Source organism: Phoca vitulina, unplaced genomic scaffold (assembly GCF_004348235.1).
Source record: "Phoca vitulina isolate PV1807 unplaced genomic scaffold, GSC_HSeal_1.0 scaffold2, whole genome shotgun sequence".
Lineage (NCBI taxonomy): Eukaryota > Metazoa > Chordata > Mammalia > Carnivora > Phocidae > Phoca > Phoca vitulina.
In genome coordinates this window covers 65373576-65397642 of record NW_022589705.1, presented here as the reverse complement: position 1 = coordinate 65397642, position 24067 = coordinate 65373576, and the positions used below count along the sequence as shown (strand labels likewise).

The window sequence follows — 24067 nt, the reverse complement described above, 5'->3', positions numbered from 1 at the left end:
TGTTCATTCTATGCAGATTTCTTAAGCAGTGCCTCATCACCAAGCCCGGAGTGTGCACAGACCGGTGTGCTGGACTGGCAGGAGGCTGGCCGGAGGGAGCAGGAAGGTGGGAGACAGAGTTCCCAAGCAGGAAACTGCTGAGGAAGGAAGGCAAATTACTCTCCTGAGATAGCTGAGAAAAAGTCTTCGCAGCTCTGTGGTTTGGCTAGAAACCGTTGTGTATGTGGAACCTAGGGTCTTATTTTCCATTTGCATTTCTTTTTGACCACGGCATGCCTATAAGCTCTGACCTCACCTCATGACAGGCCCTGTTCCTGCAGAACATAGCCAGCTCTGTCAGAACCAGGGCACTGACACAGTTTTCCTGTCCATGACAACAAGGAGCATGGAGCCCTCAAGCCTCTTGTCCAGACTTCCCTGCGTCTACCTATTCGTCTGAGTCCAGGGGCTGCAGTGTGCGGTGCTTCCCTGCTCTTCTGAGAGTGTACTTTTTCTAGACTCCGGTATAGTCTCCTGGACACACGTGGGTGGCTTAGGGAAATGGTATGAAGCCCTGTGCTTTCCCTCTTGACATACACAGTGAAGCATAGCAGTAAGGAAGGACACACATTCTGGAACCAGACTAAATGGTTTCAAATCTGCTTCTACCATTTACTAGTTATGTGACCCTGGACAGATGATTTAACTTCTCTGAGCTTCATATGCCTCATCTGTAATTTGGGATAATGAGAGTATTTATCACATAGAGAGTTTGTGAAGATTAATGAGCATTAAACTTTTCTAACTATGCCCAGGACATAGTAAGCACTCAGTAAGTGTGAGCTGTTATTTCTCTGCTCCCCATGGTCTATGTTTTCTAGCCTTGGAGCAGGCTTTAGAGAGGAGGAGTGAAGAAGAGGGCACAATGGACAGCTGGGGAATCATGCTGTTATGCTTGATCCTGTATAAAGACGTTTAGGAGTGGGGTGTGGAGTTAAGATGACTGAGGAGTAAGGGACCCTAAGTTTGGTCCCTTGAATACAGCTAGATAGTTTCAGATCATTCTGAATACCTGTGAAATCAGTTGGAGATCTGAGAAAAGAGATGCTGCAATTCTGCAAGTAGAAAAGTGACCACTTTTTAGAAGGTAGGAGGGGTGGAGATTTGAATCCGGGGTGATATGGCAGGATACAGTGGAGGGAAGGGAGCCTGCTTAAGGAGGCTACCACAAAGTATTATAAGCAGCAGAGCACAAAATCGGAACTTTCAGAAGTCTGCTGCAGTGGGATACGTCCCTGGCTTAAAGGTGCTTAGGTGGCAAAGCGGGGTAGAATCCCAGGGTCCACAGCATGGTCTCAGGATCCCCGGGGTCACAAGAAGAATGGGGGTGCCTGAGTGAGGCAGAGTTCCCAGGCACAAGAGTGGGGAAAATGGCTAAAAACAGCAAGTCTAGGTGCCGGCTTTCTGCTCTGTGTTGCCATAAACTGTGAACCGCTGTGCAGTCATGGGACCGCTTTACTGGCAGGAGTCCAGCAAACGGCAGAAGCGAGATGAGACCGCCCCCCCCCCCCCCGGGAGAAAGAGCACTGGTTCATGCTGCAGGTGTACATAAAATTTGGAGTTTTGAGGGGCGCCTGGGTGGCTCGGTCAGTTAAGCATCTGCCTTCGGCTCAGGTCATGATTGCAGGGTCCTGGGATTGAGGCCCGCATTGGGCTCCCTGCTCAGTGGGGAGTCTGCTTCTCCCTCTCCCTCTGTGTGCTCTCTCTCTCTCTCTCTCAAATAAGTAAATAAATCTTAAAAAAAAAAAAAATTTGGAGTTTTGAAACTCACTCAGATAAAAACACTCAGGCACAGGCCAGGTGAACACAGAGTTCTAAGGGAAACCAGGGAGACAAGAGTGATTGACTGCTTTTCTGTGAGGGCTCACCAAAGTGGGGAGGGGGGCACGAACTTTCAAGCTCCAGGGCTAGAGATCAGGGTGCCGCCATTTTCATCCCTCCTGTCAGTGCTTGAAAGCCTTCAGGGAGCAAAACAGCACCACATAGTAGAATCCGGAGCTGCCTACACCAAGCCCTGCCTCCCTGTGCACTGAAGGTGAATTTCCAGTAGGGCAAGTGCACCTGAGAATTAGTGCAACAGGCCTCTCCCCCAGAAGAGCAGCTCAGACAACTGGCTTGCATCAAGTATACTGATCATAGAGGGCTACAAAGCTTCAGCTCTTGGGGAAAACAGTATATAGTATTCATTGTTTTGATTTTTTTTTTTAATTCTTTAGTCTTTCAGTATTTTTTTCAGTTATTTTCTTATTTTTTCAATTCTTTTTTTAAATTTTTTTAAAAGATTTTTATTCAATTATTTTTAAATTTTTATTTTTATATACACATTATGTATATTTTGTGTTTCATTGTATTTTATTTTTGTATGTATATATAAGTTTTTCCTTCTTTCTTATTTTGGGATCTAGTTTCTTGTAACAAGCAGACCAAAACACACCCAGGATCTAGTTTTTTGTTTTGTTTTGTTTCTTTGTTTCTTGTTTTGTTTTTGTTTTTGTTCTGGTTTGTTTGTTTTTCTGTTGTTATTTTTTTTTCTTATTTCTTCTTTTCTGGACAAAATGACAAGACGGAGAAATTCAACCCAAAAGAAAGAATAGGGTAGTACTTATTGCCAGGGATTTAATCAATACAGATATAAGTAAGATGTCTGAACTAGAATTTAAAACAACGATTATAAAGATATTAGCTGGGCTTGAAAAAAGCATAGAAGGCACTATAGAATCCTTTACTGTAGAAATAAAAGAACTAATATCTAGGCAGGCTGAAATTAAAAATGCTATTACCAAGATGCAGTCCCACATGAAGGCTATAAAAACGAGAATGAATGAGGCAGAAGAGCGAGTCAGTGATATGGAAGATAAAATGATGGAAAATAAGGAAGCTGAAAAGAGAGAAAGAAAACTACTGGATCACGAAGGGAGACTTAGAGAATTCAGCAATTCCATGAAGCAAAATAATATCCAGATAATAGAGGTCCCAGAAGATTAGGAGCAGGAGAGAGGGGCAGAAGGTTTATTTGAACAAATTATAGCTGAGAACTTCCCTACTCTGGGGAAGGAAACAGGCTTCAAGTTCAGGAGGCACAGAGAACCCCCCTCAAAATCAATAAAAATAGGTCAACACCTCAACATATAATAGTGAACTTGCAAATTTCAAAAATGAAGAGAAAATCCTGAAAGGAGCTCGGGACAAGAGGTCCTTAACCTACAGGGGTAGACATATAAGGCTGGCAGCAGACCTGTCCACAGAGACCTGGCAGGCCAGAAAGGACTGGCATGATATATTCAACATGCTAAGTTGAATATGCAGCCTAGAATACTTTATCCAGTAAGGCTGTCATTCAGAATAGGAGAGATAAAGAGTTTCCAGAACAAACGAAAACTAAAGGAATTTGTGAACACTAAACCAGCCCTGCAAGAAATATTAAAGGGGATCCTTTGAGCAGAGAGAGAGCACAAAAGTAACAAAGACCAGAAAGGAATAGAGACTGTCTACAGGAACATTGACTTTATAGGTAATACAGTGGCCTTAATTCATATCCTTCAATAATTACTCTGAATGTAAATGGACTAAATGCTCCAATCAACAGACGTAAGTATCAGAATGGGTTAAAAAAACAAGATCCATTGATATGCTGCTTACAAGAGACTCATTTTAGACTCAAAGATACCTCCACATTGAAAGTAAGGCAGTGGAAAACCATTTATCATGCCAATGGACCTCAAAAGAAAGCTGGAGTAGCCATCATTATATCAGACAAACTAGATTTTAAACCAAAGACTGTAATAAGAGATGAAGAAGGACACTGTATCATAATAAAGGGTCTATCCAACAAAAAGATCTAACAATTGTAAATCTTTATGCCCCTAGCTTGGGAGCAGCCAAATACATAATCAATAACAAAATTAAAGAAACTCCTTGGTAATAATACAATAATAGTAGGAGACTTTTAACACCCCACTCACAGCAATAAACAGATCATCTAAGCAGATCAAGAAGGAAACAAGGGCTTTGAATGACACACTGGACCAGATGGACTTAACAGATATATTCAGAGCATTTCATCCTAAAGCAGCAGAATATACATTCTTCTCGAGTACACATGGAACATTCTCCAGAATAGGTCACATACTAGGTCACAAATCAGGTCTCAACTGGCACAAAAAGATTGAGATTATACCATGCATATTTTTTTAAAAGATCTTATTTATTTATTTGACGGAGACAGAGAAAGTGAGAGCAGGAACACAAGCAGCGGGAGTGGGAGAGGGAGAGCAGGCTTCCCGCCGAGCAGGGAGCCTGATGTGGGACTCGATCCCAGGACCCTGGGATCATGACCTGAGCCGAAGGCAGATGCTTAACGACTGAGCCACTCAGGCGCCCAACTGTGCATATTTTTAAACCACAATGCTTTAAAACTTGAAGTCAACCACAAGAAAAAATTTGGAAGGACCACAAATACATGGAGGTTAAAGAGCATCCTATTAAAGAATGAATGGGTCAACCAGGAAATTAAAGAAGAATTAAAAAAATACATGGAAGCAAATGAAAATGAAAACATGACAGTTCAGAACCTTTGGGATGCAGCAAAGGCAGTCCTAAGAAGGAAGTGTAGCAATACAGGTCTTCCTCAAGAAACAAGAAAAGTCTCAAATACACAACCTAAGCTTACACCTAAAGGAGCTGGAAAAAGAACAGCAAATAAAGCCTAAATCCAGCAGGAGAAGAGAAATAATAAAGATTAGAGCAGAAATCAATGATATAGAATAAAAAAACGGTAGAACAGATCAATTAAACTAGGAGCTGTTTCTTTGAAAGAATTAATAAGATTGATAAGCCCCTAGACAGACTTATCACAAAAGAAAAGAGAAAGAATCCAAATAAATAAAATCATGAAAGAAAGAGGACAGATCACAACCAACACCAAAGAAATACAAACAATTATAAGAATACATTGTGAGCAATTATATGCCAGAGCAATCTGGAAGAGATGGATGCATTCCTAGAAACATACAAACTACCAAAACTGAAACAGGAAGAAACAGAAAACCTGAACAGACCCATAACCAGCAAAGAAACTGAATCAGTAATCAAACAAACAAGAGCCCAGGGCCAAATAGCCTCTCGGTGAAATTTTACCAAGCATTTAAAGAAGAATTAATATCTATTGTTCTGAAACTGTTTAAAAAAATAGAAATGGAAGAAAAATTCCAAACTCCTTCTGTGAGGCCAGCATTACCTTGATCCCAAAACCAGACAAAGACCCCACCAAAAAGGAGAATTACAGACCAATATCCCTGGTGAACATGGATGCATAAATTCTCACCAAGATATTAGCTAATAGGATCCAGTAGTACATTAAAAGGATTATTTACCATGACCAAGTGGGATTTATTCCTGGGCTGAAAGGATGGTTCAGCATTCGCAAATCAATCAATGTGATACACTACATTAATAAAAGAAAGGACAAGAACCATATGATCCTCTCAGTAGATAACAGAAAAAGCATTTGACAAGATACAGCATCCTTTCTTGATAAAAACTCTCCGCCATGTAGGGATAGAGGGAACATACCTCAATATCATAAAAGCCATATGCAGAAACCCACAGCAAATATCATCCTCAATAGGAAAATAACAGAGCTTTTCCCCTAAGGAAGGTTAGGAACACAAGGATGTCCACTCTCCCCACTGTTGTTCGACATAATACTGGAAGTCCTAGCCTCGGCAATCAGACAACAGAAAGAAATAAAAGGCATCCAGATCAGTAAAGAAGAAGTCAAACTTTCACTCTTCGCAGATAACATGATAATCTATTTAGAAAACCCAAAAGACTCCACCAGAAAATTGCTAGAACTGATACAGGAATTAGTGGCAGGATATAAAATCAATGCACAGAAGTCAGTTGCATTTCTATACTCTAAAAATGATGCAGAAGAAAAAGAAATCAAGGAATCGATCCCATTTACAATTACATCAAAAACCATAAGATACCTAGGAATCTAGGTATCTTTACCTAACCAAAGAGGTAAAAGGATCTGTACTCTGAAAACTATAGAACACTTATGAAAGAAATTGAGGAAGACACAAAGAAATGGAAAAATGTTCCATCCTCCTGGATTGGAAGAACAAATATTGCTAAAATGTGCTCCCCAAAGCAATCTACACATTCAGTGCAATCCCTATCAAAATACTGTCAGCATTTTTCATAGAGCTGGAACAAACAATCCTAAAATTTGTATGGAACCAGAAAAGACCCTGAATAGCCAAAGTAATGTTGAAAAAGAAAACCAAAGCTGGAGGCATCACAATTCTGGACTTCAAGCTGTATTACAAAGCTGTCATCATCAAGACAGTATGGTACTGGCACAAAAACAGACACAGAGATCAGTGGAACAGAATAGAGAACCCAGAAATGGATGACCCTCAACTCTGTGGTCAACTAATCTTCAATAAAGCAGGAAAGACTATCCAATGGAAAAAAACAGTCTCTTCAACAAATGGTGTTAGGAAATTGGACAGCCACATGCAGAAGAATGAAACTAGACCACTTTCTTACACCATACACAAAAATAAACTCAAAATGGATGAAAGACCTCTAAATCTGAGATAGGAATCCATAAAAATCCTAGAGGAGAACCCCGGCAGCAACCTCTGTGACCTTGGCTGCAGCAACTTCTTGCTAGACACATCTCCAAAGACGAGAGAAACAAAGGCAAAAATTAATTATTGGGACTTCATCAAGATAAAAAGCTTTTGCACAGCAAGAGAAATAGTCAACAAAATTAAAAGGCAGCCTACATAATGGGAGAAGATATTTGCAAATGTCCTATCAGATAAAGGGCTAGTATCCAAAATCTATAAAGAACTTCTCAAACTCAACACCCAAAAAAAACCCCCCAAAAATCCAGTAAAGAAATAGGCAGAAGACATGAATAGACATTTCTCCAAAGACATCCAAATGGCCAACAGACATGAAAAAATGCTCAACATCACTTGGCATCAGGGAAATACAAATCAAAACCACAATGAGAGACCGCCTCACACCAGTGAGAATGGCTAAAATTAACAAGTCAGGAAACAACAAATGTTGGCAAGGATGCGGAGAAAGGGGAAACTTCCTACACTGTTGGTAGGAATGCAAACTGGTGTAGCCACTATGGAAAACAGTATGAAAGTTCCTCAAAAAGTTAAAAATGGAGCTACCATACAACCTAGCAATTGCACTACTGATTTATCCAAAGGATACAAACATAGTGATTTGAAGGGGCACATGCACCCCAATGTTTATAGCACAATAGCCAAACTATGGAAAGAGCCCAATGTCCATCAACTGATGAATGGATAAAGAAGATGTGGTGTTATATATATATATATGTATGTATAAAATGGAATATTACTAAGCCATCAAAAAGAACGAAACCTTGCCATTTGCAATGACATGCATGGAATTAGAGGGTATTATGTTAAGTGAAATAAGCCAGTCAGAGAAAGACAAATACCATATGATTTTACTCATGTGGAATTTAAGAAACAAAACAGATGAACATAGAGGAAGGGAAGGAAAAATAAGATGAAAATAGAGAGGGAGGCAAACCTTAAGAGACGCTGAACAGTAGGAAACAAACAGGGTTGTTGCTGGAAGGGAGGTGGGGGGGCTTGGGGTAATTGGGTGATGGGCCTTAAGGAGGACATGTGATGTAATGAGCCCTGGGTGTTACGTGCAACTGATGAATCACTAGATTCTACCCCTGAAACTAATAATATACTATATGTTAACTAAATTGAATTTAAATGAATTTTTTTTTTTTTTTAAAGATTTTTATTTATTTATTTGAGAGAGAGAAAGCATGAGAGGCGGGAGGGTCAGAGGGAGAAGCAGACTCCCTGCCGAGCAGGGAGCCCGATGCGGGACTCGATCCTGGGACTCCAGGATCATGACCTGAGCTGAAGGCAGTCACTTAACCAACTGAGCCACCCAGGCGCCCATTAAATGAAGAATTTTTTTAAAAAGTTTAGGAGTGTGTAGTGTTTAAAATGCACCTCACATGTTTCCTCCTCCTCCTTATATGTATTAGGTGTCATATTGTCATTCTAGCATTGCATGTGTTTTGTATGCTTGTCTCCATCAATGTAAAGATGCACTGTTAGAGAAGATATATTAAGATTCCTTTCCTTCCACTCCCTCTCCACTCCCCCCGCTTCTCTCTCTCTCTCCACACAACACATACTTATGTGCACATATACTTAGATTCTCCACACAACACATACCTATGTGCACATATACTTAGATATGTGTTTATATATGCGGTTCTAGGTAGTTTCACATAAGCACTTTCACTACATGGCTAATTGGCCACTAGGCAATTTTGCTGTAAAAACTAAGGTCCCCCAGGATAAATGAAGGACATTTATTTAAAAAGGCATAATGAAAGAAAAAAACAAATAACAAAATTAAAAGACTATTGCAAAATACAGAATATTTTAATACTTTCAAAATGTATAGTGTAGATTCATGGTAAGACAGCACAAATGACTGATTTTGTTTTGTTGATTGTACCTAAGCACTTATCTTCAAAGTCTTTTGGTCATAGCATTATACATTTTGGTTTTGCTTGTTGATTCATCTTCTTGCTTGGCATCACACTTTTTCTTTTTTCACCAAAACTTCCTCCTTCATTAAGAGAAGTATCAGTTTCTACATACGAGGGTAAGTATTTTTTTTTTTTTTAAAGATTGATTGACTGATTTAAGAAAGAGCGAGCATGAGTGGGAGGGGCAGAGGGAGAAAGACAGAATCCTAAGCAGACTCCAAGCCAAGCACAGAGCCCGATGCGGGCCCGATATCACGACCTGAGCCGAAACCAAGAGTCAGACACTTAACTGACTGGGCCACCCAAGCGTCCCACGAGGATACATATTTATAACTGAGCTTTGTATTGCATTGTGAAAGCCTTCCATGTTGTTCTTTGTCCTTGGCATATTGTCACATGTCCGTTTATAGACGTTCCAAATTTCTATGGGAAATGTAGGTTCAAAACTCTGATCCACTGTATAGACTGTTACGAAGGCTAAGATTTATATGAAGAGTGGGAGTACTGCATCATTGAGAAATAAAACCAAACTGTCAAATGAAACTATCAACCAGTTATTGTTTTCTTTTACAGCAAAATTGCCTTGTGGCCAATTAGTTATGCAGTAAAAATGTGGCAAAAATTCTTATGGTGAAAATATCAGACACACACCCCTAAACAAACACTGGAAATCAGAAATTGCCACCTGGTGGCAAAGGAAAGAAGGCCAAGTCCTAGATAGGCAGCTAGAAACTTGTAGATAATTTATCGTTTGGCATGACTATGAAGTTAGGTCCCCAAGAGGCTTCTGAGCCAGACACCTGTTCTGCTCTTCTGAGGGTCCAGGTCCATGAGGAGGCAGGTTCACACCTTCAGTAAACACTCTCTGAGCATCTGCTTAGTCCATTTGGGTCCTAAGGTCAAGTAAGAGGATCCTGAGATAAATCAAATTCTCTCTGACATGAAATTCCCAGTACAGGGAAGTCTCTAAAAAGCAGCAGTGTCGGGGCGCCTGGGTGGCTCAGTTGGTTAAGCGACTGCCTTCGGCTCAGGTCATGATCCTGGAGTCCCTGGATCGAGTCCCGCATCGGGCTCCCTGCTCGGCAGGGAGTCTCCTTCTCCCTCTGACCCTCCCGACCCTCCCCCCTCTCATGTGCTCTCTCTCTCAGTCTCTCTCTCTTAAATAAATAAATAAAATCTTTAAAAAAAAAAAAAAAGCAGCAGTGTCCATACAGTAAGTTTCTGCAGTTGTGAGGGCCAGCGGCAGCACAGAGGAAAGGAGGCCCCAGGTGGCCTGGAGGAATCAACGACTTCCCAGAGGAGAGACAGATGATGTGGGAACTGAAATTGGAAGGAATGCTAGGAGTTTGCCAGGCAGACCTGGCAGGTGAAGAAGCTACACACAGGGAACAGCATCAACAGGCCTGAGGCTGCATTCTGGGGGATGGGGGGCAGCAACCACTTCCAGGTCCTCAGAGCAAAAGAGCACAGCCTCCAAGTAGTGAGGGGAGATAGACAAGGCCAGATGAGAGAGGACCTTGACTATAATGTTTCTGTTTGTTTTAAAGATTTATTTATTTATTTTAGAGAAAGAGAGAGAGACCATACACGAGCCTGGGGAGGGGCAGAGGGAGAGGGAGGAGAAGCAGACTCCCCACTGAGCGCAGAGCCCCTAGGGGGGCTTGATCACACAACCTGAGCAGAAACCAAGAGTTGGACACTTAATCCACTGAACCACCCAGGCGCCCCTTGACCATGTTTTGATTTGACTTAAGGGTGATCTTTTCATATGTGTAGTTGTTGGGTTCCCCAAATGCAGCATCAGGAAACCAGGATCACAGAGCGTATCCTCAGGCTATTAACAGTCCTTCAGGCTGAGCTCCCGACTGAGCTGCAACTAGAAGGGAAGTGTCACTTTTCCTGCTTTTATTTGCAGGCCACTGCGCAAATGGAAGAGCATCTTGCAGAATTCATTTCCTCTAACATGCCAGACAGTGTGCTGCCCTTGGCAGATGGAACCTTGAGCTTTATTCATCATCAGGTGATTGAGATAGCCCGAGACTGCCTGGATAAATCCCGGAATCGTCTCATTACATCACATTACTTCTATGAACTTCAAGAGAATTTAGAGAAACTTCTACAAGATGTGAGTATCCTTGTGCTAGAACTCTGGTACATCCTCCATGAGGTAGTGGATTATTTATTCCAAGCTAAGATAAAGGCATTAGTGGTGTTTCCAGTCTTCTTGACCAGCTTGTCACCTCCTTGCTCATATGCAGGACGCACCCCCAAGGGTGGTGCTGATGGACTTGGTTCCTCCTCAGTCCCCTGCGTTACTAAGAGAAGTCTGTTTGGTATCAAAAGAACTCAGTTCTGTGGGCTTTTTTCTGATCCCACTTACTCTGCCTGAGTACCAACATTGGTAGTATTCATAAATATTTGACTGCATTTGTAACCCAAAGCCTAAAAGTGGCCCCAGTGGTGAGTTTTCTTCTAATGGAAATATTGGGGTAAGCAGAGCCTTCAGAATGGTTCTGCGCAGCCTGGGGGAAACTGGCTAGGGCTTGCACTCTGGGTTTTTCTGTTTCCTGACATTGTATTTACATGGTGAGAAGTTTGCTAGTAGGGATTTAGGTGTTTAGAGACCTGATCCTCCCCAGTATGAAAAGACTTCTTGGGAAGCTAGAGATAAAGTAACCCAGAGATGGTCAAGACCAGAGTATTCAGTAAGGTGTTTTTTTTTTTTTTTAAGATTTTATTTATTTATGTATTTGAGAGCATGCTTGTACACGCGAGTGGTGGGGGAGGAGCAGAGGGAGGGGGAAAGAATCCCAAGCAGACTCTGCTGAGTGCGAGCCCGACGCAGGACTCAATCCCAGGACCCCAAGATCGTGACTTGAGCCAAATCCAGGAGTCGGACGCTCAAGCAACTGAGCCACCCAGGCACCCCATACAGTGAGTTCTCAACCACTGCTTCCTGCTCTAGGGTTTGCTTTCCTCTTAGCCTCTACAATAAGGTGGTCAGTTGCCTTCCCCCCTCAAATCACAGTTGCCCCATATTACACCATTAGTACTAGTACAGTGGGGAGGACATGTGCCCCTTCATGTACTAGAGTATTTCCTAATCCAGACCCCTATTACCTCTGACACATGACCTTGCTCTGGTGTTGTACCAACTGAGCTGAGACCCCAGGGCTATGATCAAACAGGACTTTAGTGTGTTAGTCTAGAAATTAGGAGCAGGGAGTTGTTTGTTTTGTTTTTAATTAGGAAACAGTTGAATCTAGAGAAAAGATGACTAAAGATGACCATGATTATTGCTGTCAAATACTGGAGGATTTCTCATACATAATAGGTAGCAGATTGTTCCCTGTCCTCTAAAAGGCCTGTTAACCCAGTGGATAAGAGTTACAGTGAGGAAAGTTTTGATTTAATAGATGAAAAAGTGCTTCCTTCTACAAAAATGGTTTTTTTCTGATTTCAAGAGTAATGCTTAAATTCAAACATTGTAGAAATATTATTTTAAGCAAACTAAATTCTCATGCAAATCCCTGGCAGCTCTGTTTCTGTTCAAAAATAACTTTCTAACACTGGATAGGAATCCAGGATTGTGGCATCAGGTAAAGGATCAAAGTGGAGTGACTTCCCAGGTTGCTTGTATATCTAAGATTGATTTTGTGAAATGCTAAAGTCAGAGCCTTGCCCAAAACCTTCAGGCATTTTCCCAGACTCATGGCCTCTGGGAGTAGTTTGGTTGGTGCAATAAGAGCACTGAATACGGAGCCAGTGTGTTCATCTGTCCCCTAATTTGCTAGGCCCTGGGGATGCAGAAAAAAGCTCATTGCAGTTTCCACCTCAAGGAATTTGCTGTTGAGTGGGGTTACAGACCCATCAACAAGTGAAAAGAACACTTATCATTTATTGAAGTGTACTGTGTGTCAGACACCACCCTGAGCCCTCTACAGGAATTATCTCACTTTTATGTATTATAGTGATTTTGATTGATGAGCACTGAATAGTAGAGGTCTGTTCTGAGCACAGTTCTGCGTGGAGAGTTCGGGAAAAGTTTGAGTCTTGACCAGTAGGTAGGAGTTCACCAGACCTAGGAAAAAGTTTTTTGTTGTTCTTTTTTCCTTTTTTTGTTTTCCGTGAAATTCATTGTTTCCACATTAAAAATTTTTTTGCAGGGAAGTGTTTTCTTTTTTAACCACATAGTACCCAGGGTAGACCACCATCATAAGTCAGTAACATGTGAATTTTGAATAAATAAAAGCTACAAAGCCCAAGTTATATACAAATATCTTAGGCAATAATATTTACAAACCTGTGTACAACAAAACAAATGTAAACAGTAAATGTAGCATGAGAATAATCAAAGGATACACAGGAACAACCACTTATGGTCAGTCTGCCCACCAGGAGCGGGCACTAGCCAGGCCCTGGAATCAGGCCACTCTGAGAGGTATAAAGGAACTAGGTGCATTCCAGGAATTGCAGATGAAGTAGGTGAAGGATGCCTGCAGGGAAGAGTTGGTAGATGAATTTGAAGCGTTAGAATGGGAGGGGCAAAGGCTAAAGTGTCGTGAGGAGCTTAGATTTTATCATGAAGGCAATGGGGAAATTATTGAATGGTTTTAATTTGGAAAATGGCATGGTAAGATTTACATTGAAAATATCACTATCATTTATCGAGCACTCAGTGCATACTAGACAATACATGATCTCGTTTAATTTATCTAATGTAATCTTCACAACACTGTAAGTAAGGTACTACTATTCTCTAAATCTACCGATGAGGAAACCAAAGCTTTAAAAGAGGCTAGGTGAGCCCAATGTAACTCATTTCTTAGTAGCAGAGCTAGAACCCAAACCCAGGTTTGTCTTATTCCAGAGCCTGAGATCGTATTTTCAAACACTTCATCAACAAACATTGAAGTCAGCTATGTAAGAGGCACTATGCTAGTCTTAGGGCGTAAGGGAAGAAAAAAAGACACAGTCTCTCTGTTCACAAAGCTCTACAGTGTAGCTGTAGACAACTGGTTATACAACAACGTGGTACCATGTGGTCTGAGCAAACAGAACATAGAAAAGGGAACGGTTACTTCCTGTTCTTGTGTGTTTGGTGGGGGATGGGGTACAGGCAGAGGACTTAGAAGAGGGTTCACAGAGTTGATACTTGGGCTAAGTCTTAAAAGAATAAATGAGTTTCACCAAGTGCCCAGCTTCTCTCTTCATTTGATAACCATTTTTTTCTTAAATGGTCCTCATTTGTTATTTTTCTTTCCTAACAACCTGTTCACTGCTCAGTCTTGTGCCTTCTACTTTCCCTTCCCACCATTCCTCTAAAACTGTTCAGGCAGAAGTCACCAAGGAACAAACCAACCAATTGCCAAAGAGATCCTATGGCCTCTTTCCATCCTCATCTATCTTCACAAGTCCACAGAGCTCTACACCATGAATACCTCTCCTGGACCTTTTTCCCCGCTGGGGGTCATGACACTCTTCTCTCCAGTCTTACAGTCTTGCTGCCCCTTCACAAGTTCCTTCTCTGCCCATCTCTTAAATGCTGGTGTTTCATGTTGCTTAAGCGGGGCATCTGGCTGGCTCAGTCGGAAGAGCACACGACTCTTGATCCCAGGGTCGTAAGTTCGAGCCCCATGTTGGATGTAGAGATTACCAAAACAACAACAGCAACAACAAAAAAAACACTTAAAAAAAATAGAAGTATTAAATGTTGGTGTTCTGCAGGGCACCACCCTGTGCGTCGTTCTCCTCCTCCTTCACGCTCTCCCTGACAGCTTCATCTCGTTCATTGTCGTCCGTACACTGAGCACGCCCACCTGGCTGTGTCCCTCCCTGTTCTCCTTAGCTCCAGATCAGTGTTGTAGCTGCTTCAAAAAAGACGCCTCCACTTTGACTTCCCAGATTGGTTAGTATTCTTTGGTTGCAAGTAATAGAGAGCCAGCTCAGAGTAGTTTAAGCAGGAAGGGGAAACTCATTACAAAGATGAAAAGGGTGGATCTTCGAGAATTGAAGACAGGAATGCAACCGGGCCCTAAGGGGCCAAAACCAGAAACCAAAAGCTGTGGGAAGCTCAGGAAGTGGTCATTCTCCTCTCATGCTGTTTTTCTCTGTGCTGCTTTTCCTCTGTGTCTTTGGTGGATGCGGCCATCCCTTTTCACCCGACAGTTCTGCCACACTGGTATTAACAGTTGTCTTTCCGTCCATTTTTAAATTCATAGGAGAGTCATCCACACTGGTCAGCTGCTCGAGGTGGGATGGAACGGGCAGCCACACAATACAGAGGTAGCTACTAGACGTCAGAGCAGTTTCCGTAAAAGAGAGAAAGGCTCCTGGGCTGGGTAAATACCCAAGAAAGTATCTAGTATAGGTACCTCCAACTCTGCACGTCCAAAACAGAACTTCTCCACCTGCCCTTACCTGAACTACTTATCTTCTTACAGCTCTTATTTCATTTGTGGGTTCACTGAAATGCCCCAAAAATTGTAGTTGCATTTCCCTTCTCTTCTTGCTTCTGCTAGCCCCCACGTCTACTCCCTCATCTACCTCGGAAATGGCCCCAGGCTGGCTGTTTCTGTCCATCCTTCCTGCCGGGGTTTATGGCTTTTTCATGCACATCACCGCAGTAGCCCCTTAATGGATTTTCCCGCTTTTCTGCTTGCGCTCTTCCGTGCACTGTCCACGCTACAGCCAGAGTGATCTTTCTAAAATACCTGTTGGGTCGCCTCCCTCCTGCTTTGAAATCTTTCCATTCCTGACATTCTGCCTGGGTTGGGAAGTGATCAGTGAAAGCTCCCTTGAGAGTTGCCCCTTGAGCTGGGGTCTGGATGGAGGAACAGGGAAAGCCACGTGGCTCTGTGACATTCCCTGATGTCATGTAGTGTCCTAAAGCTCCCTCTCACCGTGCACTGGCCTTCTCTAACTTCTTCATTTTGCGGAAGTCTCTGTACCACCCAGTTGTTGCTCTCCAGAGCCAGCTCTGCCCAGCCCCGTCCTGCGTTAGCCCAACCACGCTGTGCCAGTGGATTGCTTAACCAACCTTTGTCTTCTCTACAGGCTCATGAGCGCTCACAGAGTTCAGAAGTGGCTTTTGTGATGCAGCTGGTGAAGAAGCTGATGATTGTCATTGCCCGCCCGGCTCGACTCCTGGAATGCCTGGTGAGTGGACTCGCGGGAAGGTTGGGAGGCGGTGGGGCGCGGAGGGGAGGTATCCTGCTAACAGCAAAAGTGTGGTAGTCCTCGTTTAAACGTGACCTGCCAGCACGGGGGCCCAGGCGAGTTCCTGTGAGGAAAATGGCCGCCCCTGAGGGGTATTAGCCTGGCCCCCTCACACCGAGCAGGCCCCAGGTGAGTTGGGCATCCGGGCGGTCAGGAGCACGAGCCAGTTCCGTTGGCATAAGTCAAGTCCTTCACTTGGTCGTGCGGCAGCACTTTACTGGGCACCTACCTTATGGCAGACACTGGGGACACAGCGTCCCTGATCCTAAGGTGCCCCCTCTGTAGAGCAGTCAGTCTTCGTGCCTCAGAGAGGAGGCTGGAGACGTGGAGGTAACAGTTCGGGTACTGCCGGCAGCGCTGCAGCTGAGGTAAGTCCAAGGCGTGACGAGAACAAGTCGGTGCCTCTCTGTGGGGCTTGATTTCCTCACGGAGGTCATAGAACCCTGGTGATAGCAGGGTTTAGCCCAGAGTGTGGCACTTAGTGGGTACTCAGTAAATGGAACCCTCATTCTTCCGTGCTCGGGGCAGACAAGGACTGCTGTGCCGTCCTCATGGCTCTCCAGCCGCTAGCAGAGGAGGCTCTCGGTAAATATCTGAGGGCAGGTGTGCGTGCGTGTGTGTGTGTGTGTGTGTGTGTGTGACGGTGCCATCTGCCTGGCAGGAGGCTTTGGACCAGGTCAAGAGGCTGAGCTATCTTGAAACCAAAAGGTCTGGTTCTTATTGTCGGGAAGACAGCATATGCTTAGGATGTCCAATCTGGAGCTGGCCTGAAAGGCGGCTTTGTCCCCGTTCTTATGATCTCTGAATCATGATGTTACTGGGTATTCGGGGGCAAGGGTGTCCAATCACAGAAAAAGTCCTGTTCATCGTCCTCGGGGTATGTGCTGTAAAAACCAAAGAGGCCTTCACTTGTAGCCCTCACCACTGACTGCCTCTCTCCCCTGGTGCAGGAGTTTGACCCTGAAGAGTTCTACCACCTGTTAGAAGCAGCTGAGGGCCATGCCAAAGAGGGACAAGGGATTAAATGTGACATTCCCCGCTACATCGTTAGTCAACTGGGCCTCACACGGGATCCCCTAGAGGGTGAGCATGCTGCCTGGTGGCTGCAAACACGCCCCACAGCCAACAAGCTCTGACCGCAGGGAAGCCACTCGAAGAAGAGGCTTATATTGGACATGGACACGACGCAGCGTCAGGGGCCTCAGGGCTGTCAGAGAAACCCCGTCTTCTCTGTCATAATGCAGCCCCTCCTTCAGATTTGTTCACACCCACCTGATATAACCCAACCCAGATTGCCGTGAGCCCAGCTGGGTTGGATTTAAAACCTAATGTCAAAAGAGGCCAACAACAAAGGACCACAATTACATTTTCAAAAATGGTCACCTCCTCTGCATGCTTACCTCCCCTTCTGCCACCTTACCAGCCTTCCTGTGACTTGGGTGTGGTCCCGACCCCAGGCTTCAACAGATCTCTCCGTTCTTCAGGGCTTCACACTGCGCCCCTGCAGGAACCCTGGGCTTCTAAGTCCCTGGTCTCTATTCATCCACCGTCCCTGCTTCCCGACCCCACTGGTAAAGTGGCATAAGGACCAATAGCCCAACCTTGGGCCCTGTTTTCCAGGAATTGTCCTAAATTTGAGGGAAGCTTTTTAAAATTTGTCAGGCCTTGTGAATGGCACTGGGCTTCTAGAAATAGGAGTGGCAATATTATTTGGCAAACAAGTCCAAAAGCTGTGACTGCTCTGAGGCTGGAGCCACAGGACTGGATTTGCACCCCAGACTGATGCAGGAGATACGAATGCCTACCTTGCATGCACCTGTCGTGGGCTTTGAGTGGACTGTTGAGATGCCTGACATTGCTGCGCACACCTTTCTCTTGTGCCCTTGCTTTGTTTCTAGAAATGGCCCAGTTGAGCAGCTATGACAGTCCTGACACTCCAGAGACAGATGACTCAGTGGAGGTAAAGACCTAGAGCTTCTGCCCCAATCCCAGAGGCTGGGCCCTATGAAGCAAAGGGCCAGAGTCCTCTCTGAGAGGACATCTGAGGGCGGGATGGAGGAGTGGGCCGTTGCACCTACCATCTCCGAAGTCACTCAGCTCCTGCATCAGGAAGAATGGGTGGGGGCTGCAGCAGGACTAAGAGCTGAGCTGATGCTGGGGCTCCAACTTCCCCAAGCATGTGGGCTCTAAGATGCACGCTTGCCTCCTGCCTTTGTTCTTGTCTTCTAGGGCCGTGGGGCATCTCTGACATCTAAAAAGACACCCTCTGAGGAGGACTTCGAAACTATTAAGCTCATCAGCAATGGCGCCTATGGGTAAAGGCAGGGGTGAGGGTGTGGCCAGGACTGGAGCTAAGTCAGCCCTTGGGCTCTTCCTTCTAGAAGCGTATGATACCTAATCCTCTGGGCAGATGCCTCAGGATAGACCCTCTCCCTCCCAAGGCCTCCTGGAGAGACAGGAGTTGTTTCCTCTGACATCTGAGCGTTGTTTCTTTCCCAGACAAGGTCCCCACTCCTCTTGGTAGTACTCCTCCTCTCGCTGAACTCTGGGGAAGGGTTGAACTGTGTCCTCAGGACTTGGTGTATTGGGAAATTGAAGAGTTCTGTGGGCAGGAGGCCCAGATCCTTCTCATCGATAAGCTCACCCCTGCTCCTTTGGTCTGTGCGTTTATAAGGTGGGATAGGAGGCAGTTTGGACACCCCAGCTCTGGGTGGTGGGGAGCACAGCCCAGGTGCTGAGGGCCCATGGGAGATGGGATGGGCTGTGTTTCCAGGGCTGTATTCCTGGTGCGGCATAAGTCCACCCGACAGCGCTTTGCCATGAAGAAGGTCAACAAGCAGAACTTGATCCTTCGGAACCAGATCCAGCAGGCCTTCGTGGAGCGTGACATATTGACTTTTGCCGAGAACCCCTTTGTGGTCAGCATGTTCTGCTCCTTTGAGACCAAGCGCCACCTGTGCATGGTGATGGAGTATGTTGAAGGTACTGGCGGGGAAAGGTGGCCTGGCATGGAGGCCAAGGCACAGTGTGAGGCTTAGCCCTGAGCTGGGACAACAGCTTTGTATAGGGGTGACATTTCAGGGCCCAGCTTCCCAATCTCTCTTCGGCATTGGTTTTTTGCCTTAGGATCTCAGAGACCATTTGGCCACAGTGGGCACAAGGCTCCCTGCCCCTCAAAGGGAGAGGCTTCTGGAGTAGTAGCTGCCATGAGGCCGCCATGTCAGGTGCAAAGAGAGGCATTCTGGGACAAGATGTATCAGCCCAACAGCTGTAGAATCCTGCGCCCCAAAGCCTGGATGGTCTCTACTGCTGGTGCCAGGCAGGACCAAAGGAGGTAGCAGAGCCACACAAGGGTTGCATGCTGGGAGGACTGCATCTGGACCCTCAGGAATAAAAGGAATGCCATTGCCCTGACTGAGGGCTTGTGAAGGGGACACCCCTTGAGACCACACAAAATGCTCTGGGGATGGAGTCGAAGAGCATCCTGGGGCCCCCCTGGGGAGAGACAGCAGCTTTCCCAGTGACCTTCACTCTTCCCTTCGCACTGCTGGGTACAGCTTCCAAAGATATTTGGCCTAAGTCTTGAAGTTGAAACTGAACAAAACTCTCCTTTTCATCCAGAGAGTACGTGCTGGGAGTTTACAATGTTGCCTTATTCAAAAACCAAAGGATAGCCAACAGGAAGGACATAAGTGGACAAATGCTGGAGTCTCAGGCCGATGGACTCCCACCCCGAAATAACTTCGCGCTACCCCTGCCAGTCCCCTCACAGGCATGGAGGCCCGGGTTCCTACCCTCTCTGGCCTGAACGATGGCCTTGACAGCCATTGGCAGATTCGCTTCCACCTACACCTCTCCACTCTGTGTGCCCCCCGTACCACAGCGGGAGGGCTAGACTCCCGGCCTCTAGCACCAGGGGTTTCCCCGAGGCTTCAGAGACATAAGCCTGAGACCGTCCTGACGAGGGAACTGGGTCCTTCCTTCATGGTGTCCTGGGCTTGTTACAGGAGGAGACTGTGCCACTCTGCTGAAGAACATTGGGGCCCTGCCTGTGGACATGGTGCGTCTGTACTTTGCGGAGACCGTGCTGGCCCTGGAGTACTTGCACAACTACGGCATTGTGCACCGTGACCTCAAGCCTGACAAGTACGCCCACTCTCGGGGCCCCGGCCCAAGGTCTCCCTCTTGGGTCTCTAAATAAGTGGAGGCAGACAGCATGTTTGAATCCATCCCAGAATGGCTGCTAGAAAACAGTGCTCATGTGGGTGTCTGTCTAGGCCTAGAACTCCAGCCCCTGACCACCCCAGATGCAAAGCCGGTTGCCAGCGAGTCTGGCCGGGGCTTCGTAAGGCCTCAGTGACATGGAAGAGCCACTGAGGAGCTCAGCTAAAGAAACCAAGCCGGAGAGCGTCAGCACCATCTAGTAGAGGCCGAACAAGGGTTCTCACATTTGCTGACGTCCCTGGGCCAAGCACTGTAATCTGGGCTGTAAGATGGTCCCTGACCTATAGAACTTCAGTGTGGGACACAGAACTACCTGAGTATAGGCTACTTCTCAGAAGGCATTAGTCAGATGGGGAAAGGTGGGAGGAGCTTTCTAAAGCCAGGAAGCAGGATTTGCAAAAGGCACGCAGGTATGAGAGCACAGGACCCTGGAACTACAAATAGTACATTATGCGGAGACTGGGATCGTTAATTGGTCAGAGTAGTAAGAGATAAGGCTGGAGAGGTAGGCAGGGAGCAGATCTCCAAGGGTCTTTTTGTTAGGTTTGGATTTTATTTTAAAGGATCCTAGTGAGTCGTCAAAGGGCCTGTTAGCCAGAGGTATGATAGAATGACACGCTCAGGTTTAGGCTTAGAAAGATCACTCTGCCAGTGGAAAGATGGTGAGGCTGTTGCAGGAGACCGGGCCGAACCAGCCATGCCTGCAGGATGCAGAAGAGAGGGGAGACCGTTAGGAAGTAGAAAGGAAACCTAAAGGTGGGGGAGGGGTGCGTGGGAGAGAAAAAGGGAGCAGAGTCTGGGCTATCTTCCAGATTTCCAGCTCAGGACTCGTGCATGGGGATAAGCCTCTGTCATGGAAAGTGGCTTTGACACTAGACAGACCAGAGTTCAAATGACCACTTGTTAACTCTGTGAGCTTGGATCTGTTAATTAAACCTCTGAGCCTCTTGTCCCCCCCCTTTTTTTAAAGATTTTATATATTTATTTGACAGAGGGAGACACAGCAAGAGAGGGGACACAAGAAGGGAGAGTGGGAGAGGGAGAAGCAGGCTCTCCGCAGAGCAGGGAGCCCGATGTGGGGCTCAGTCCCAGGACCCTGGGATCATGACCTGAGCCGAAGGCAGACGCTTAACGACTGAGCCACCCAGGCGCCCCTGTTCCTCCCCTTTAAAATGGGGATAATAATACCTACTTTTTCTGTTAGTTACTCTGTTGTAAGACCTTTCAGGAGCCAGAGTATCTTTATAAATAATCAAGTACTTCTCAGCTCAGAGGTAACAGAAATCATTTTCTGAGAAGAGTACCAGGTAGGAGGTGTGACTCTGCTTTGGACAGGTTGAGTTCACGGTGCCTGGAAGACATCTGGGCAGTTAGTAGGCATGGAGCTCATAAAGGAAGTCAGATGCTGATTTGGAAATCAGAATAAAGGGTGGCAGGGTGAAGCCTTTGTCATGAAATGAAATGACTCAGTCAGGGTATGTGACAGGGGAAGGAGACCATTTCCTGTGAGCTCTTATCTCTGGTTTCTCCCAACCAGCCCTCCTTTAAAACCAGCTGTGGGCATGGCACAAGATTATGCGCCCCTTTCCCCTCTCCCTGAGCCTGGGTATTGTGAGCCACCCAGGTGAGGAGAGCCTCGGGCTGAGGCTGATTGCTGCTGGTACCTGCCCGCAGCAGAGAATACGGTTGAGGGCAGTAAACGGTAATGAGTTGGGGGAATGGGCAAGAGGCAGGTGAGTTGCTTGTGCAGAATGCAGGACTCACAAAGCCAGAGATGCCTTTTCTTTCACAGCTGCCTGGCTCCCGGCTGAAGCTACCCTGCTTAAGTCCCACAGGAACCCTATAGAAGCCTGAGTGGGAAAATTTGGCATGTACTAAAATCAGCACTCTTGGAAAACCAGGAAATAACCCCATACTTCTGTGTCTCTGACTTCCCAGCCTCCTGATTACATCCATGGGGCACATCAAGCTTACTGACTTTGGCCTTTCTAAAATTGGCCTCATGAGCCTGACAACAAACTTGTACGAGGGCCACATTGAAAAGGATGCCCGGGAGTTCCTGGACAAGCAGGTAAGGAAGAATGGTTGAGACCTTGGGTGCTGAGGTCCAGACTTTAGAATATGTGGTGAGGGGCCACATACTTAACCCTGTAGCTACATGTTGAGACTGGGAGCTCCTATCTTTTCCTCCTTTTGGTTCCAGGGAGGCATTGAGGTAAGGGAGCATATTTGGAAAACGGGGTGGGCCTCAAGAATCATAATGAATATAAAATCCAAAATCATTTTCTTCCTTGGGGTTTGGAGAAAATAGGTCATATATAACCATTGTTACTCTCTGAGACTAACGTGAGATTAGTCCTGAGCCTCCTAGCCTCAGTCAAGGGCAAGGCTCTTCTGGAGTCTGTTGTTCTTGGAACACGGCTCCAAGTTTCCACTGGGCTGTGGCCCAGCTTCCTGAGAGTAGCCTCTAGATGTTCCCTGATTTGACAGTTCAGATGGTAACTGTTTGCAAGTCCCTGTAAGTAGTCATGTGACTGTAGGGGCTGTCCTTTGAGAGACTGGAGGGCAGAGGCCAGTTGGGGGAACTAGATGCCATAAAGAGGTGTTGAGCGCTCTGGGGGTGGTTGTTCCAGGCTAGAATTGTATGTTTTGGTTAACTGGGAAGAACATAAACTCACCCCACCAGCAGTTCCAACTCTGATACCCTGGGTTCCTGTTGATCTTGCTCTTTAACCAAAGTAAGCTGAGTCTTCATTCAGAGATTTCTCCAGAGGTGGGACCATCCCCAGCCCTTCAGCCATGATGCCAGTGAGCTGCCTCAGGAAGCTGAGCTAGCCTGGTTTCTGTGTGCCCAGGTATGCGGGACGCCGGAGTACATCGCGCCTGAGGTGATCCTCCGTCAGGGCTATGGGAAGCCGGTGGACTGGTGGGCCATGGGCATAATCCTGTATGAGTTCCTGGTGGGTTGCGTCCCTTTCTTTGGAGATACTCCGGAGGAGCTCTTTGGGCAAGTGATCAGTGGTAGGTACCATCACCCAGGCACACTGGGGAGACAGAGTCTGGATCCACAAATATGATTTATGCATGCACCTGTGAGGCTTATGTTGTGTGTGTTAATTAAACCTCTGAGCCTCTTGTCCCCCCCCCTTTTTTTAAAGATTTTATATATTTATTTGACAGAGGGAGACACAGCAAGAGAGGGGACACAAGAAGGGAGAGTGGGAGAGGGAGAAGCAGGCTCTCCGCAGAGCAGGGAGCCCGATGTGGGGCTCAGTCCCAGGACCCTGGGATCATGACCTGAGCCGAAGTTGTGTGTGTGTGTGTGTGTGTGTGTAGTATGCTTGCTTCTTAGATGTGTGTGTGTGTGTGCGCGTGCATGTACTCTGTCACCCAGGGCTTGTTCTGATTGAGTTCATGTCTCCCCCATGTGGGCGTGAGTGTGCCTGTGGTGTGTGTGTCCTGTGAGTATGAGGTTGTGTGTGTGTGAGTGTGCTGGTGTCTGAAGTGTAGAATCAGGCTGAGCTAGAGCTTCAGGACAGGGGAGTCCTGGATCACAGGATGGGCCATGGGTGAGCGGGTGTGAGACCCCCTAGGAGGACAGGAACCTATAGAACTTAAGGAGTTGGCTTTCAGGGGCTCTGGGCTGGGCCCTCTATGCCTCCCTCCCCATATCTTATCCTAGAACCTTCCTCTTTATGACCCCACTCTGCCTGCAGCCTCTGAGACCCTCTTCTAACCCACTCCTTCCCTCTTTCCCCCCAACTCCTCAGATGAGATTGTGTGGCCTGAGGGGGATGATGCTCTGCCGCCAGATGCCCAGGACCTCACCTCTAAACTGCTCCATCAGAACCCTCTGGAGAGACTGGGTACAGGTAGGACCGGCCCCACTGAGCTTTCTCACAACTTGGAAGGGGGAGATTGAGTCTATGCATCCGGAAAGCTCAGGCTTCAGGTGTGGGCAGTGCATGTGATCCTGAGACTGCCCTGCTCTGAGCG

At 46.1% G+C, this 24067-nt stretch overlaps 1 protein-coding gene across 6 annotated transcripts in view; it reads left to right on the top strand.

The window, feature by feature from the left end:
• Window positions 1-24067, top strand: part of MAST2 (microtubule associated serine/threonine kinase 2) — a 221440-nt gene that overhangs the window by 191346 nt on the left and 6027 nt on the right. For all 6 annotated transcript variants that reach the window (XM_032429999.1, XM_032429995.1, XM_032429988.1 and 3 more), the window contains 10 exons: window positions 10545-10754; window positions 15686-15787; window positions 16798-16930; window positions 17746-17807; window positions 18077-18162; window positions 18621-18829; window positions 19855-19993; window positions 22010-22142; window positions 22927-23092; window positions 23842-23943. In XM_032429999.1, the coding sequence (XP_032285890.1) occupies window positions 10545-10754; window positions 15686-15787; window positions 16798-16930; window positions 17746-17807; window positions 18077-18162; window positions 18621-18829; window positions 19855-19993; window positions 22010-22142; window positions 22927-23092; window positions 23842-23943 (1342 nt within the window). The remainder of the gene's footprint in view (window positions 1-10544; window positions 10755-15685; window positions 15788-16797; window positions 16931-17745; window positions 17808-18076; window positions 18163-18620; window positions 18830-19854; window positions 19994-22009; window positions 22143-22926; window positions 23093-23841; window positions 23944-24067) is intronic.